At 45.3% G+C, this 13,907-nt stretch overlaps 1 protein-coding gene across 3 annotated transcripts; it reads left to right on the forward strand.

Annotated features, from left to right (window-relative positions):
- Nucleotides 1-105: 105 nt before the first annotated feature.
- Nucleotides 106-7,301, forward strand: LOC105701560 (protogenin). 3 transcript variants are annotated; one of them, XM_012428398.1, is made up of 20 exons: nucleotides 106-506; nucleotides 993-1,255; nucleotides 1,346-1,496; nucleotides 1,576-1,732; nucleotides 1,805-1,873; nucleotides 1,945-2,171; nucleotides 2,386-2,531; nucleotides 2,665-2,824; nucleotides 2,897-3,181; nucleotides 3,271-3,438; nucleotides 3,510-3,701; nucleotides 3,807-3,991; nucleotides 4,062-4,209; nucleotides 4,304-4,402; nucleotides 4,473-4,626; nucleotides 4,711-4,844; nucleotides 5,037-5,438; nucleotides 5,571-5,848; nucleotides 5,920-6,027; nucleotides 6,130-7,301. In XM_012428398.1, the coding sequence occupies exons 1-20, from the start codon at nucleotides 422-424 to the stop codon at nucleotides 6,343-6,345; spliced, it is 3,627 nt and encodes a 1,208-aa protein (XP_012283821.1). In that variant the 5' UTR covers nucleotides 106-421; the 3' UTR covers nucleotides 6,346-7,301. The 3 variants fall into 3 exon arrangements, with proteins under 3 accessions (XP_012283821.1, XP_012283822.1, XP_012283823.1); XM_012428399.1 differs by having other exon boundaries at nucleotides 106-491; XM_012428400.1 differs by lacking the exon at nucleotides 6,130-7,301 and having other exon boundaries at nucleotides 5,903-5,988.
- The last annotated feature ends 6,606 nt before the right edge of the window (nucleotides 7,302-13,907 follow it).

Here is a 13,907-nt window from a genome sequence, read left to right on the forward strand (position 1 = left end):
CGAGCTTCCCGCTCCGGCGCCGCGTCCCCTCTCCGCAAGTTGGCGCTTCGCACGCGTTTCGCTAGCAGGTGGTGGGGAACAATAAAGATGGCTCGGGATGCGCAATTCGCGTGGTGACACTCGATCCCTCGGCTTTATTTACGCGGCCGCGTTAACGCAGGAGCTCGTCGCCGGTGAGCCCGCTCGTCCACGGGCGCGTTCCCCGCTCGAGAGGAAATGTGAAGAGCCGCGTCCGGCTGGGCGCGGTGCGGCTGCCGGGCGTCGAGGCGCTCGACGAACGGAACGCACTCGGGCGGCCGAGCTTTTCTCTGAGACGACGTCAAACATGAGGCGGCGGACTTTTTGGAGAGGCTACACCTTGCCGCGCCGTCTCTCGGCCGAGATTCATCAGTGAGACCAGTGCCAATGACCGTCGACATATATGGCGGCGCGGGTACTCTTGCTCGGCATCTTGTTCACGGAAGTGCTGAAGCCCGTCTCCGTCGCCGCAGGTGCGTCTCCCTCGCGTGAGTAGCCCGCCGTTTGTTTATGCCCCGCCGGGCACACCGCGACGGCGCGCGATTCTACCCGTTCTACCCATTCTTCTAATTCTGTCAATTCTATCAATTCTAATAACGAACATCTCTCCCAACGTCGAGAACACGTCTCGGAGGATCCTCCTTGGCCCTGCAAACGTATCCTCGACGCAATGCGTGACAGTTGGGGCACGTCTCTCAATATTCTTGCCTTCCAACTGCGGCATGACGATCCTACGGTTATCACAAAATGTATGCACGTGTTTGCAGTTATCTTCTGAGATAGGAACATGCATTGTCTGGGACGTATATAAACAAACCTGGCCTCCTAAGGCAGCCCTAAGAAAGAAAGTTTGATTATCGGTTCGTTATGCTATTTCGTTATCTTATCTCCTGGATGTTTTATATATCTATCGAACGTTTGATTTAATTTCGTCGGTGAGTTGGGAGTTGTCTAAGATTGATTTTCATCGACAGGTGTCAAAGGAATAGGTGGAGGTATTATCGGAAAGAATGGGTCTAAGCCGGAAGGTTTAGGCATCGGAACTTCTGGTAATTCTGGAATTTCATTGGAGATCGAGCCTGGTGGCCACGTGGTATTGGGAAGGAAGGGTATCACGCTGAATTGTTTGTCTGTCTTTGGTCATGATGTGTCTTGGCTGTACAATGGAGTACCGGCACCACCTTGTGGACTCGCCCGTTGCACTCTTCTACGCAATGGCTCGTTACACTTTTATAAAGTAAGGGGTTATTTCTTGTAAATAAGGTTTCGGGAGCAAGAGCTATGTCATTTGTGGGTGACTGAATTTAATCGTACTTCTCTTGAGCAGAAACAGAATTTGCAGCTGGTACAAAAGCAAAAGGGAAAGGATGGTAATGTCGTTGGTGATAAGAATCATGATAAAAATGAGTATCGCTGCATAGTTCGTACCAGTTTAGGTGGATTATTGAGATCTTCGCCCACTTTTGTCAAACTTGCTGGTAAGTCTGATAACTATATACTCTTATATCTAGGGCTACTTTAATGTATTTTTCAACGTATCTGTTTATTTTTTTACAGAGTTATCACACATGTTTAAAGAATCCCCCGAAGACTTGACGGTCCACGAAGGTGAAGTCGCGAGACTGTCATGTCTCATTTACAGTGTTCCTTTCCCACCCAATATTACTTGGCAGCATAATGGGGAGATTGTTCTTTCCGGTCAAAACGATACAAAGTAAGATACCATGCATTTGAGATATTTATGGAGGTAATGTACGATTATAACCTTCGTTTTTTTTTTATGCAGATATTCTCTGGTAGCACCTGGTGTTCTGTATATAAGTGCAACGAAACTTTCTGATGCTGGTTCATACAGGTAACGAGTGTGGTAATTTCATAATATACAATAAACATTTGGGAACATCACTAATCTGTCGTCGCTTCCAGATGCATAGTGACCAATGAATTTTTAAAAAAGACCAAAAAAAGCAAAGAGGCAAAGTTGACGGTCATTTCAAGGCCTGAAGGGAAGGAGTCGCATGTACCTGCTTTGTTGTTTCCACAAGTTTCATACAGCCATTGGTTAAATAATGGATCCGATATCAGCCTCACGTGTGCCGCTTCTGGTTATCCATCCCCTTTAATTACCTGGGCATTTATTCCTCGCTATGCAGGTAAATCTACCTGTCGTGCCGCTTTGCACTGTTCGATAAAACCCGAAGACGAGCGGCGTCTATGATTCCCGCATTATTTCGATATCTTCTCTGTGACGTCTAAAGGAAACAAAATATTTACTTCTGTTTCGTGGACTAAGCATCCTCCCATTCCGTCTTTGTGTAAAACTCGATACGGCAGGAAGCGATTAAATTACAGGCATACATTTTTCAGATAAGACCAACCTTGGGCAGCCTCGCGTTCTTCTTAATTCCACCAACGGCATCGGAGTTCTCACGTTGAGAAACGTGAGCGTCCACGATGCTGGCGTCTATTTATGCTCCACCAAGAACTCCCCGAACGCTGACCCTGAGATTCAGGTGAGTCAACTTTTCGAATTTCCCCTGAGTGGTCGACTTTGAAGCGACATTGGCGAAGTTCGAGAGCTATCTTGTATCATATTTTTGCCTTCGCAGTTTTGCATCTTATTTTTTCCAACTCATCAATTTTCAGAATATCACCGTGGACGTGCTAGTTCCCCCCTCGTTTCTCAAAAAGCCAGCGAACCAGATATGTCCCAACGGAAGAACGGCGCGATTCGAGTGCCAGGCTCAAGGAAAGCCGGTTCCTCGGATTTATTGGCTAAAGGACTCCGAGAATATCACGGTTAATGGTAAGAGTCCCGCGCCACTTTCTATCGGAGTTACGCAAGGACTCGGTTTAATCGCGGCGATCGACTTTTCAGGGCGAAGGACGACCTACGTGAAGGAGTATAACAAGATAGAATTGGCGATCTCGGCGACGGTCCCGTCCGACTCGGGGATTTATCAATGCATGGCGGTAAACGCAGCCGGAGAGGTTTGGGCCGCTGGACGGCTACAAGTTAACACATCCAGGAACAGCCCGGCCACGTCTACGTCATTGAAGTGCCACGCTCTGTCGCCCGTTAGAATCTTTATATCCTGGGAACCACCGAAATCTCTGCCGTCTGCCAGTATTACGGCGTACACGGTCCATTACAGCCCCGTGGGTAAGGAGCGATAACCTTGGCCGGGATAATCACCCAACGGGGATGCCGCTCTTCCAATTCTTGTATCCTAATTTATTTCCTCCTATCAGACGGCGGCAAGGAAGAGGTGTCTCCACCCGAGCCGGGAAACTCGACGTCGGTAGAGGTGACGAAACTTTTAGAACCGTTTACCAACTACTCCTTCTATGTTAGAGTCTGGAACAACCATGGAGCTAGCGATCAGTCGGCCACCATCGTCTGTTCCACCGCTCCTAGTGGTTAGTATGGTATTTATTTTCCCGAGAGTCCTGGAGAATCGTTCCTACCGATTTATCTCCTCGACTTACAGTTCCTAAGACCGCTCCGAAAGTCGCCCTGGAAGTCGTCGGCAGCACCAAGCTGCACGTTTCTTGGACGCCGCTGAGTAAGAACGAGGCTCGGGGCGTCGTCGTCGAGTACAAGTTGCAGTGGAGGCTTCACGAACATCCGTCGTCCAGGGTCTTGTATCTTCCGGCCAGCATAGAGCATTACGTTCTCACTGGTACTTGCCGTGTTTAATCTCGATTTATCTGGTGATATCGGGAAAAATTAACGCTTCAGTTAAAATTTATTGTTTAACGCTCCAGTTAAAACTTATAAATTTTAGATCTGATTCCTGGAGCAAGGTACGACCTTCGCGTCTTGGCAAGGACCGAACAAGGATGGCCGAACGTCAGCGAGTCGCAGTTCAGCTGGACCAGCGTGACGATGCCATCCTTTGAGACGACCCCGTTCACCGTCCAGAACGTCGTCACCGTTGATTTGTTGAGAGTGAATGCTTCAACCGTGAAGGTACGTCGAGGGAATCCTACCCTATCGAGCGAGTGCGGCTCTTTCTCACGTTAAATCTTGACGTCTCCAGGTACGCTGGAAAGTGGACGAGATGACAAGTGGCCAGGCGGAGCCGGAATTCGACTCCTGGCAAGTGTACTACGAAAACGAAGACGAGAGGAGGATGTCAACCGTCTTGTTGCCGAGGAACTTGTCGGAATACACGTTCACTGAACTTGGTGAGTTGTAGCAATATTTACGATCAATCGGTGATATTTATCCGAGATGATTGGTTGATCATTCATTGTTGTCATTTATTGTTGTCATTTCTAGGGAGTAATAATTCGTACTCGGTCGGCGTGTGCATGGTCAGTGACGGAAAAGCTCTCGGCTGCATCCTGAGGCGAGTCGAGTCGACGCGAATCAATTCCAGTAAGTAGCGTCCTGAGAAAATGGTCAGTTTCGAGGATGGAGATAATAGATTACGGAATCTTCTCCGCAGACTACTTACCGACTGCTTTAGAGGCTATTCCTGTTTCGGCGACGTCCATAAACGTCACCTGGAGTCTGAGCGACGTGTATGACATCGATTCCTACGAGATTTGTTACTGCATCGTTCACGGCGTGGAATCCGACCTGTCGGAGTGTATCGTGGTGTAAGTACGAGGTTATTAATTTTTCTGTCCGCTTGTTAGAATATTCTCGACTGACAATTGTTAATTTTTTTTTTTTTTTTGCAGTGACGAGACGAAGGTGACCATCGACAGGTTGAGACCGTTCACCTTGTACCAGTTCAAAGTCAGGGCACTTCACAATGGCACCAACCAAAGTAGTCCGTTCAGCGAGACCATAGAATGTTACACAAATGAAGACAGTTAGTAGTAGATATGTTTATTTTGATTAAGGTGTTATGATAGTAACATATCGAAACGTCCAAAATATTTATAAAACTTCTCCAAACTGGGTGGAATAGTGGAATACCTTATAGAATGATCCTTTCATGGAACCTTAAGTCGATGAGACGCGAGGAAAATGGGAGAACTGACGAGTCTTTGTTCTCTTTCAGTTCCTGGGAAGGTCGAGGAAGTACAATGGTTCTTGAGTAATAGTACAAATGTTCGAATCGCGTGGAAGGAACCAAACAAGTTGAACGGCATCATACAAAATTACTTAGTGGCTTACACGATGAACCTGGCCGAGGCTATGTCGACCTGGGGGAACGTGACCGTCCCCGGGAACAAGACCTCCGCGAACCTCCCGGGTTTGGTGCCGGGAAAGCGTTACTTCGTCGTGGTGCAGGCGGCTACCAAGGCCGGTTTCGGTAAACCGTCGGATCCCATCATCATAATTACCGGTGGAGGTGGAGGTGGAGGTGGTGGCGTTAACGGAGGTAGCGGGGCATCCAAAGGACCTACCACGTCGGACAAGCAGAAACCGCCGCAGAAGTTCAAGCCGGATCAGAGCTTAGGTGCGTGTAGCTGGCGAAGTGGGTATCTTCCGCTGTAGATGATAGATCTTGGATTTATGTATATCCAGATAATGGCCAGGTAGTACCTGAAGAGTAGGCAAATAATTTTAATTAATCATTTCCACTTCTCAGGGGTGATACTGGGCGTCAGCATCAGCATTGGCTGTATCATGATCTGCCTGTGCAGCATCTACTGCAGGAAGAAATGCGAGAATTCCCAATCCCTCGGGGACAGTGCCCAGCCGCTCAAGGATCGCATTCTTATGAGGAACGGGAACGGTTGCTGCATCGACCGGTCCTCCACCTCGGTGAGTCAACACGCCAACCCGACGACCGTCTGCAACGAGATCGAGCTCGCCGTTCTCTGCCCGTCATCTCCTATCACCACGAATCCACACCCCGACACCAAGGTATGGACGGCTTCTCCACGCGACTCAGAGATCACTTCCTTATTCTATACTCAGGCAATGTAAATCCCCAGGGCGGGCATTCCAACGGCATCCTGGAGGCATGCGCGAAGGAGCCCCTGCTGACGCCATGGGACTTAAACGGTGAAACCAAGGATCTCCGTATCACGGGAAACCCAGAGGTAAGGGTCCCGTGTCTCTCCCAGGAATCCTTTTATCGTGCGTACTGGTAGATAATTGATATGGCTCTTTTACAGTACATAATTGACATCACTCTTTTACAGTACAAAAGAAAGAACAGCGCCACCTCCATCCACCAGGCGTCCGGTCGCGACCTGGACAGCACGCAGCAGACCATGCTCAACTGCACTTCGAGCAGTGCCGGTGGTAGTACCAACAGCTGCAGCAGTCTAAATAATAATCTGGCTTGCGCGGAAGCTGACACCTCCCCCCAGAAGGCGACCTCCACGTCCGTGCCGGTCTTGGGCCCCAATGGATGAAAGCCTCCCGGGGATGCCGTCTGTCGGCGGGCACGTCGTGGTACTTTGCCACTCGAGGAAGGTGTTGGTCGACCTCGGCCGATTATTTCAAGGCCGTGTGGTAAGGAGTCAGGCTCAAGACCTGGAGCACGGGCGTCGGCCCTTCGCCAGGTGACATAGAGAGGTCGCTGCGAATCGTAGAATAGGTCAGGTGCGGGCGATCCTGCGCATGCACCCTGATTTTGCCTCCACCTGGGCGAATCCGTACCTAATCCGATACGTCACGTCACGTCACGTGCGGCTTAGCTTCCGGCGAACGTAAGTAGCGTTAATCGATGTCTCGTAGGTGTTTACCTTTACGTAACCGACGGTCTCACCGTAGACCCGGGGACCGACCTCGGATGACACCGTTACATGTGGCTACACGAGAGGAGGCGTGAAAGTGGCTCGAACTAGCACCAGGATTTTTTTTTTTAATAGTTATGTTCTTGGATAAAAAGAGAAAGAAACTCAAGCCCACCGCGTGGGTATGTAAGTCAGTTCTGTACACCGAGGTCGCATACAACATGTATGCGGTATTCACTTTGCCATTAGAGGCATTTATTGAAACAAATGCCTAGTTGTGTGGGACATACATGAATTCCTGGGTGTATTACTTCCACCAAGTATTAAATAAGCAGTAAATGCTTGCTGTACGTGTCTTTGGTAGGTGGGCTGACTGACGTACTTGTAGCCGGCGATTTTAGGGGAAGCCGCGTACAGTTTTTTCACGCCTATGAGTGGAGGGCGCAAGGTTCTTAAGGTGACATGAAGGCGTTATTTTATATATATATATATATAAAGCGTTAAAATATTTTTAAAACTTATCGCCAACTTGGGTGCATCCAGTTATTCGGTACTTCGCCACGTGATGATCGAGGCCCTAATGAAGAATGCGATGTTCGGGAAATTTAATTTTACAACAAATAAGATTTTTTTTTGCGCTTATCCCAGACTAGAATAATTGATGCGCAATTTTTTTTTCTTGTTTGAAAAATGAAATTTCATGAGCATCGCGTTCTTCCTTAGAGCCTCCATAATCACGTGTGGATGTTTCATGTGATTAAGTGAACCTAGTTTGGGGAAAAGTTTTATATAAATGTTATATATACATAAAATGACCCTTTAATAACACCTTAACGACGCAGAATCAAGTTGCCGGTTCAGGTTGAAGGCCTTAAAACGACGCAGAGCTGCGTTAACCGCGAATGCGTCTAGATGGACGATTGTCTCGTCGCAAGCTGAGCAATAATTATTTTCCCACGGTGATTCGGGCCGTTTTCGCACGCCATTTTCCTCGACCTCCACCTTTTAGACATTGCTCACGCCCGGGCGAAATACCGGAATGACGGAGATAGACGCGAAAAATCTATTATTACTGTACATACTATAGTTGTTAATTGTGAATATGTTCATACGAGCATCCCACTGTCTAGAGAGAGAACGAGAAAGAGAGTGGTATTGAAAAAGCGTAGAGATACGAGAGTAAGAGGTTCATGCACATTCCTTCTGTTTTCGTTCTTACGGGACGCGACTCGACGCGCGGAAAATTCCCTCGTGGGATTTCCCGCGCCCCGATGGCCGCATTCAGTTTCGCAAGTCCGTTCATTTCTACGGCGCTGTTTTACGCGACGCATTCCACGGAAAATCCGATCCTTGTCCCAAGACAAAGACCCGGTTACACGTTCCCTATTCACCACCGAGTAGACCGAAGCTATTCGACGATTGGAGCCTAGACTCCAATCGGATGCTGTGCGCTAAGAGAAGTAGATGTAATTCTTTTTTTTACTGTTTTTTCTTTTTTAATATATATATATATGTGTTTATATATTTATATATGCATATATATATTAAGTTTAGTGGCGATTATGTCGCGGTTTTCAGGACGAGCGTCCTAGGTTTCGAGTTAGGACGGAACTCGACGGGAAGGACCCCCTGCGAAGCTGATGCACCGGGACACGGATTTCTTCCTCGGATCTCTGACACGACTTTCTGGGAGATTTACGGAGAGAATGAGCAATAATTTCGGTCATTTCTAAACGGTCGTTGGGAATGCATTTATCTCGTTATCTGGCGTTCATGTCCCGATCTTCGGCTTCTAGGCAGATCCGTTTCCGCGTAGTTTTGGTCGTTAGAGGTTTTATTAGCTTTGGAATCAGTATCGTCTCCTATCTTGGTTTTTCCTCCCTTGTTTTTTTACTTTTCTTTTATTTTCTCCTTGCTCTTAAGATTTCCACTTGTTGATCGTAGCTATTACTTTTAAACGTAGGTCAAAAGGGCGCCGAATGTTGCGCGGGTCATGGGAACGACTCGGTCAGGGAAGGTCCCTCGCTTAATGAATATTTAAACCTCGCGAATTCCTTTTATTCTAAAGCTAACATTAGACACTTTTACCTTTGACTTTTTTTCCCCTCTCCCGGTCGGAATTCTCTTTTTAAATCGCGGATTCTCTCTCGGTCGGAATTATTTTTCTAAATCATGTACAGGAAATCCTACGGATTCCTTTGATTGGAATGATTATATTTTAAATCCTACCCGCCGAGATATAAGTAATCTTCATCTTTGCGAATTCTTCTTTCTCTATCAGGATTCTCATTTTAAATCGCGCGTCGCGGATTTTCTCTCGTTCGGAATTATTATTCTAAATCGTATGGAAGAGATCCTACGGATTCCTTTGATTGGAATGATTATTTTTAAATCCTACCCGGCGAGATTTAAGCAATCTTCATTGCGAATTTCCTTTCGGGCGCGGAATGACGTTAAATCGTACCTGGCGCGATATAAAAAGAAAAGAGAAAAAATTCCCGAAATCTCGGCAAATTTCGCTTCCGATCGGAATGCTTATTTTAACTCTTGCCCGGCGAATTCGTGAAATTCTCAATTAGAAGAGATTCGCCGGGTTCGGGAATTAACTCGTAAACGCGAGGACCACCTGTAACTGACGGTCGCACCTGATTCGCGGGACGTTGAGCCGCGTTTTATTTTTTTCGGGGGATTTTTTTTTCCCCTTCTCGTTTCGACCCGGTGACTGTCATCTCCCATTTGAATTCGGCACGTTAATCGACACGACCGTTCGCGCGTACCCAAAAGACGCTCTATAATCACCCAGAGAGAGAGCCCAGATACACCCGCAACTCCATACAACCCATAGAATCCACATAAACGAAAGAAAGAAAGAAAATGTTCACACACACGTACATACACACACACACCTTCGCGTACCAGACTGGTGCATGTTACCATGACAGAGAAACCCAACGCAGTACCTGATAGACTAAGTTATATCGTTTAGAGTGAGACGTAGGCATGTCGATGTTATTACCGTACCTCCATTAATTGTTATTTATTACTTCGTACATTCGAGAGTGAACGCGCTTTAGATACTACACTACCATACTGGATTATGCAATAATCTAGCTGTTAACGAGCACGCGACGAAATCCGACGATAGTCTATTGCACGCATTAATTGAGAAACCGTCTAGGACCTCCTTCCCTCGGTGATACGACGGCTCGAGGCCGGGAGGCTCCACCTTTCCTCGAGGGTGGACGCGTACATTCCACTTAGCGACCTATCAAGAGTACCGAGGACGGACGAGGTAGAGGAAAGAAGATATGGAGAATGGCCGAATTAGTATTAGGATAACGGGGACGACCTCGCGGGTCGTATCACCCGGGGAAGTGAGAGGCTTATTATCGTATTCGATCCTGCCGTATCTATGTATTATAACGCCGTTAGTATCTCTTATAACGTTACACTAGAATCTCAGCGAAACGTCGACGAGGAACTCCCGAGTGGCTTTTGCAATAACCATGGTTTCTCGAGATGGATTTTTTAAGGGCTTCATACTTAAGACTTATTCCTCATCACCACCACTCCCCCCCCCTCTCTACCCGGAGAAGGGGGGGCACGCTGGCGACACTTTTACTCTTTACAGAATTTATTATTTTCCACGTTCCTCGAGAGATGGCGGGGATTTAAGAAATGCCTCGATCGCTAACGATACGCTACGAATGGCGAATTTAATATTTAACGTCGCTCGTTGGGGTGTTTTAGAATCCATGGGTATGTTTCTTTTTCTTTTTTCTTTTCTTTTCTTTTCTTTTTTTCTTTTTGCGATACACCTTCTCGAGGGATTTTTAAACAGGGTGCTAAGCCAACACTTGTCGGACTCGTTTTGTCACTCTTTAATTTTCAAATTGAGGAAATCGAAGGATGGATATTTTTCTTCTTTTTTTTTTTTTTGGTTCTCTTCTCCGAATGTGGAAGAGAGAATTTCGGATTTCTTTGGCCTGAAACGAGTCCGCTATTTACAGACTGAATTGCCTCGTTCTTTGCATTTTGATACAGACTCTCGGAGGATGCCGATGCCTCCCTTTTGCGATTTTTCACATATCTGCGTACCGCGTTCCCTTGTTTTGCCGTTTGCCGAGGCAGCAGACTTTGTACTTCTCGTTCCTGGGAAACTTCGTAATTCCGTATCTCTGTCCCGATTCCGTTTAATCGATCTAAGGACTAGACTGTATCACTTATCAGGAGATGCACTGTATAAACGCCTGCACATTCCACCGGCGGATTGTCTCGGATTTAATTTTTTTTTTTCTCTCCTCTTCTTCTTCTCCTTTTTTTCTCTCTCTGACGCTTATTCACCGAGAAAAGGAATCCATGGTACCAAAGAAGTGTCTCTTTGAACAGTACCAAAGAGACGTCTGTTAATTCAATGGATAATTATTTGACTCTAGGTCAGATAAATTGTCGTCATTCCGAAGAGACGTTGCATCCTATTTATTTGAGCTCAATTTCGGGCAGATAATTATTCACTGAATTGAGAAAATATTTCTTCGGTCAAGTGGCAGTTCCTTTTTCCCGGTGTTCGCGTTTAACGTATTTACTCGCACTTCTCGCTAGCTCGGCGATTCTTCCACGATGTATACCGAAATGAATAATAATTTTACCGTTCGTATCTGCGTTTCTGTACACTCGGACTCGAACTTTAACACTTTGGATACGTTTTTTTTTTTTTCGGACTCTTCGTGTCCGCGCACGCGCAGAATCTTTCCCGCGTGTCGCAACGATCGTTTAACGTTGTAAAAGCGAATGTAGAGGGTTCAATCGAATAAAGATCCCTCGAAATGGGATGTTTTATGTTAAAGGGAGCGAGAGATAAACGAGACAGCTGTTGCGAGCCGATTGCACTTTTGTAATTTCCGATTGGCTGGGAAAAAAAAAAAAATAGCGACGCGTCTCGTTTCCGAGACTTGTGTAGAAAAACGAGTGTAGGGTCGCCATGCCGCATTCTGGAGACGATTAAAAAATCGGGACCCCATGAAGCACTTTTAGCCGGAGAGAAATTCAATTTTATCAATTTTATCAATTTTAAAATATCCTTGTCTCGGGTCCCATGCGGCCAGGAAATTCTCAGCCCTCAGCAAACTTCTATTCCGAGTGTAAGAATGTCCGCAGATTCTTTCTCCGCAGGAGTTTCTTCTATTTCTGTTTTTTTTTTTCTTTTCTTTTCTCCATCTTCTGTCCTCTCAGAGCTCCTGTCAAAATCAGCTGATTTTGACAACCAAGCCTCCGACCTGTCGGGCGCATATCCCGACGAACATAAGTATTATTTCCGTCGTTCACGAGGCAGAGTGACTAACTCCGTTTCTATACATTTTCGTTTCTCTCCCTTTCTCCTAGGGGAGCTCATTTTATTAATACGATAGTTCGGATCGCGTGGAAGCTGCATTGCTTTTTGTCGTTGCAAAAATATATATGTATATATCCAGAGCGACTTTAACCATAGTTCCGTCCGTGCTGGGCACGGTTAGATTGTTATCGATAACAGTATTTCAAAGTACATGGGTTATGCGATTTTTCCGACATAAGCCTACCTCGCGGTTCTCCTCTCTTAGTCCTCGTTTATGCAGATGGCTCTTTGTATTGTTCAGAAGTATTAAAAATCAACTGGGATGCTTCTCGATTTTGCGTTTGCTCGAGGAGGCTGACTTTCCCTTTTTTTTTTTTCTTCGGTATTAGAAGGCTGTTCCTTTCACAATTTTTTTTCATTACATTAATGAATCTTAATCCTTGAATACCAATCAACGAATATTAATTAATATTAATCGGCGGTTATCAATCGATTATTGCATCTCGCGGTGACCGATATACGGAGATAGTCTCTTTGGGCTCTGGACGACTTATTTGTATTGTACGGCGACTCTAGTCGAATGAATATACCTCCATAGCGATCGCTCTTTGAACAAGCGAGCCGATTATTACTTAACGTTAAATAACTTAACTCCTCAGTACCTACTAGATAACGATTACTTTTAGATTTACACCGTTTACCTCACAGAGTACCATTCCCGCCAGGGACTCCTCTCGCCTGCTCGGATTCGACCGACACGGATTTGCAGTTTTTTTCTTTATTCTTTATTTATTTATTTTTTCCATTTTTTTTTTTTTTTTACGAACCGCGTTAGAGAAAGCATTGTTCCATTTTCGTCCTTCCTCCCCTCCCTGTTTTACTTCATCTCTCCTTTTATTTTCCGCCGCGGAATGGCCGCGACGTCCACATAGTATTTTTTCCTTTTACTCGTTAACCCGTCGCGGACCCTTAAAATATTTTATCATTCTTTACCGAATAATCATCGTGTCCGAACGATTTTAAGGAAATGCCGATTTTAAGGTGCAGTTACTTTGTAAATACTCTTTGCCCACGATTGTACATACATTTATATACATACATACATATATATATATATATTATATATATTATGCGGATAAACAAATTAAAGGTATATATTTTAATATATTACATATAATTAAATAACGATGAAATTATAGACCTTATTGTTTTAAAGGTATTAAAATTAACGCGGTACACAAGATGTTTAATGATATTGTTGGCCCTTCTTGAACGCAGCGTATTGTTGTAACGACGATTCAATAAAGTTAAGGCAGCGCACGAAGACATTGGACCACCGATGATGATTTTTCCCTGCGCAGTTGGAACTTTCTCGATCCTGCTTATAAAATCATAATCAAAAGGCTGAGTTAATTCTGAGGCTTCTTTATTGTTGTAATAATAATAATAGATTATACAATACGGTAATATTCGCTCGGTAAGCGTAAAAGTTGTCTGCACCTGATTATTCTATCGTATCGAATTGCCGGAATGTTAACAATGTGTGCTTTAACGAGTGATCGATCTGCATTCGATTCGCCTTGTATATTTTCTTTAGGCTTGACCTCGTTGGGGTAAAAATTATAGCTAGACTTAAGGTGACACGAAAAGGCCCTTTTCTGTATACGCAAAACCTGAAAATATTTATAAAACTTTTCGCCAAACTGGGTGCACCGAATCGTTGGAAACATTAACACGTGATTATGGAGGTCCTAAAGAAGAACGCGGTGCTCGTAAAATCCCATTTTTCAAACAAAAGTATGTATCCTTGGTTCTAGTCTGGGATACATAACAAATTCTTTTTTATTTATTTATTTTTTTTTTTTTAATGCAATTTCATGAGCGTCGCGTTCTTCTTTAGGGCCTC

This window comes from Orussus abietinus, unplaced genomic scaffold (genome assembly GCF_000612105.2).
Source record: "Orussus abietinus isolate OABI.00-Male unplaced genomic scaffold, Oabi_2.0 scaffold347, whole genome shotgun sequence".
Classification (NCBI taxonomy): domain Eukaryota; kingdom Metazoa; phylum Arthropoda; class Insecta; order Hymenoptera; family Orussidae; genus Orussus; species Orussus abietinus.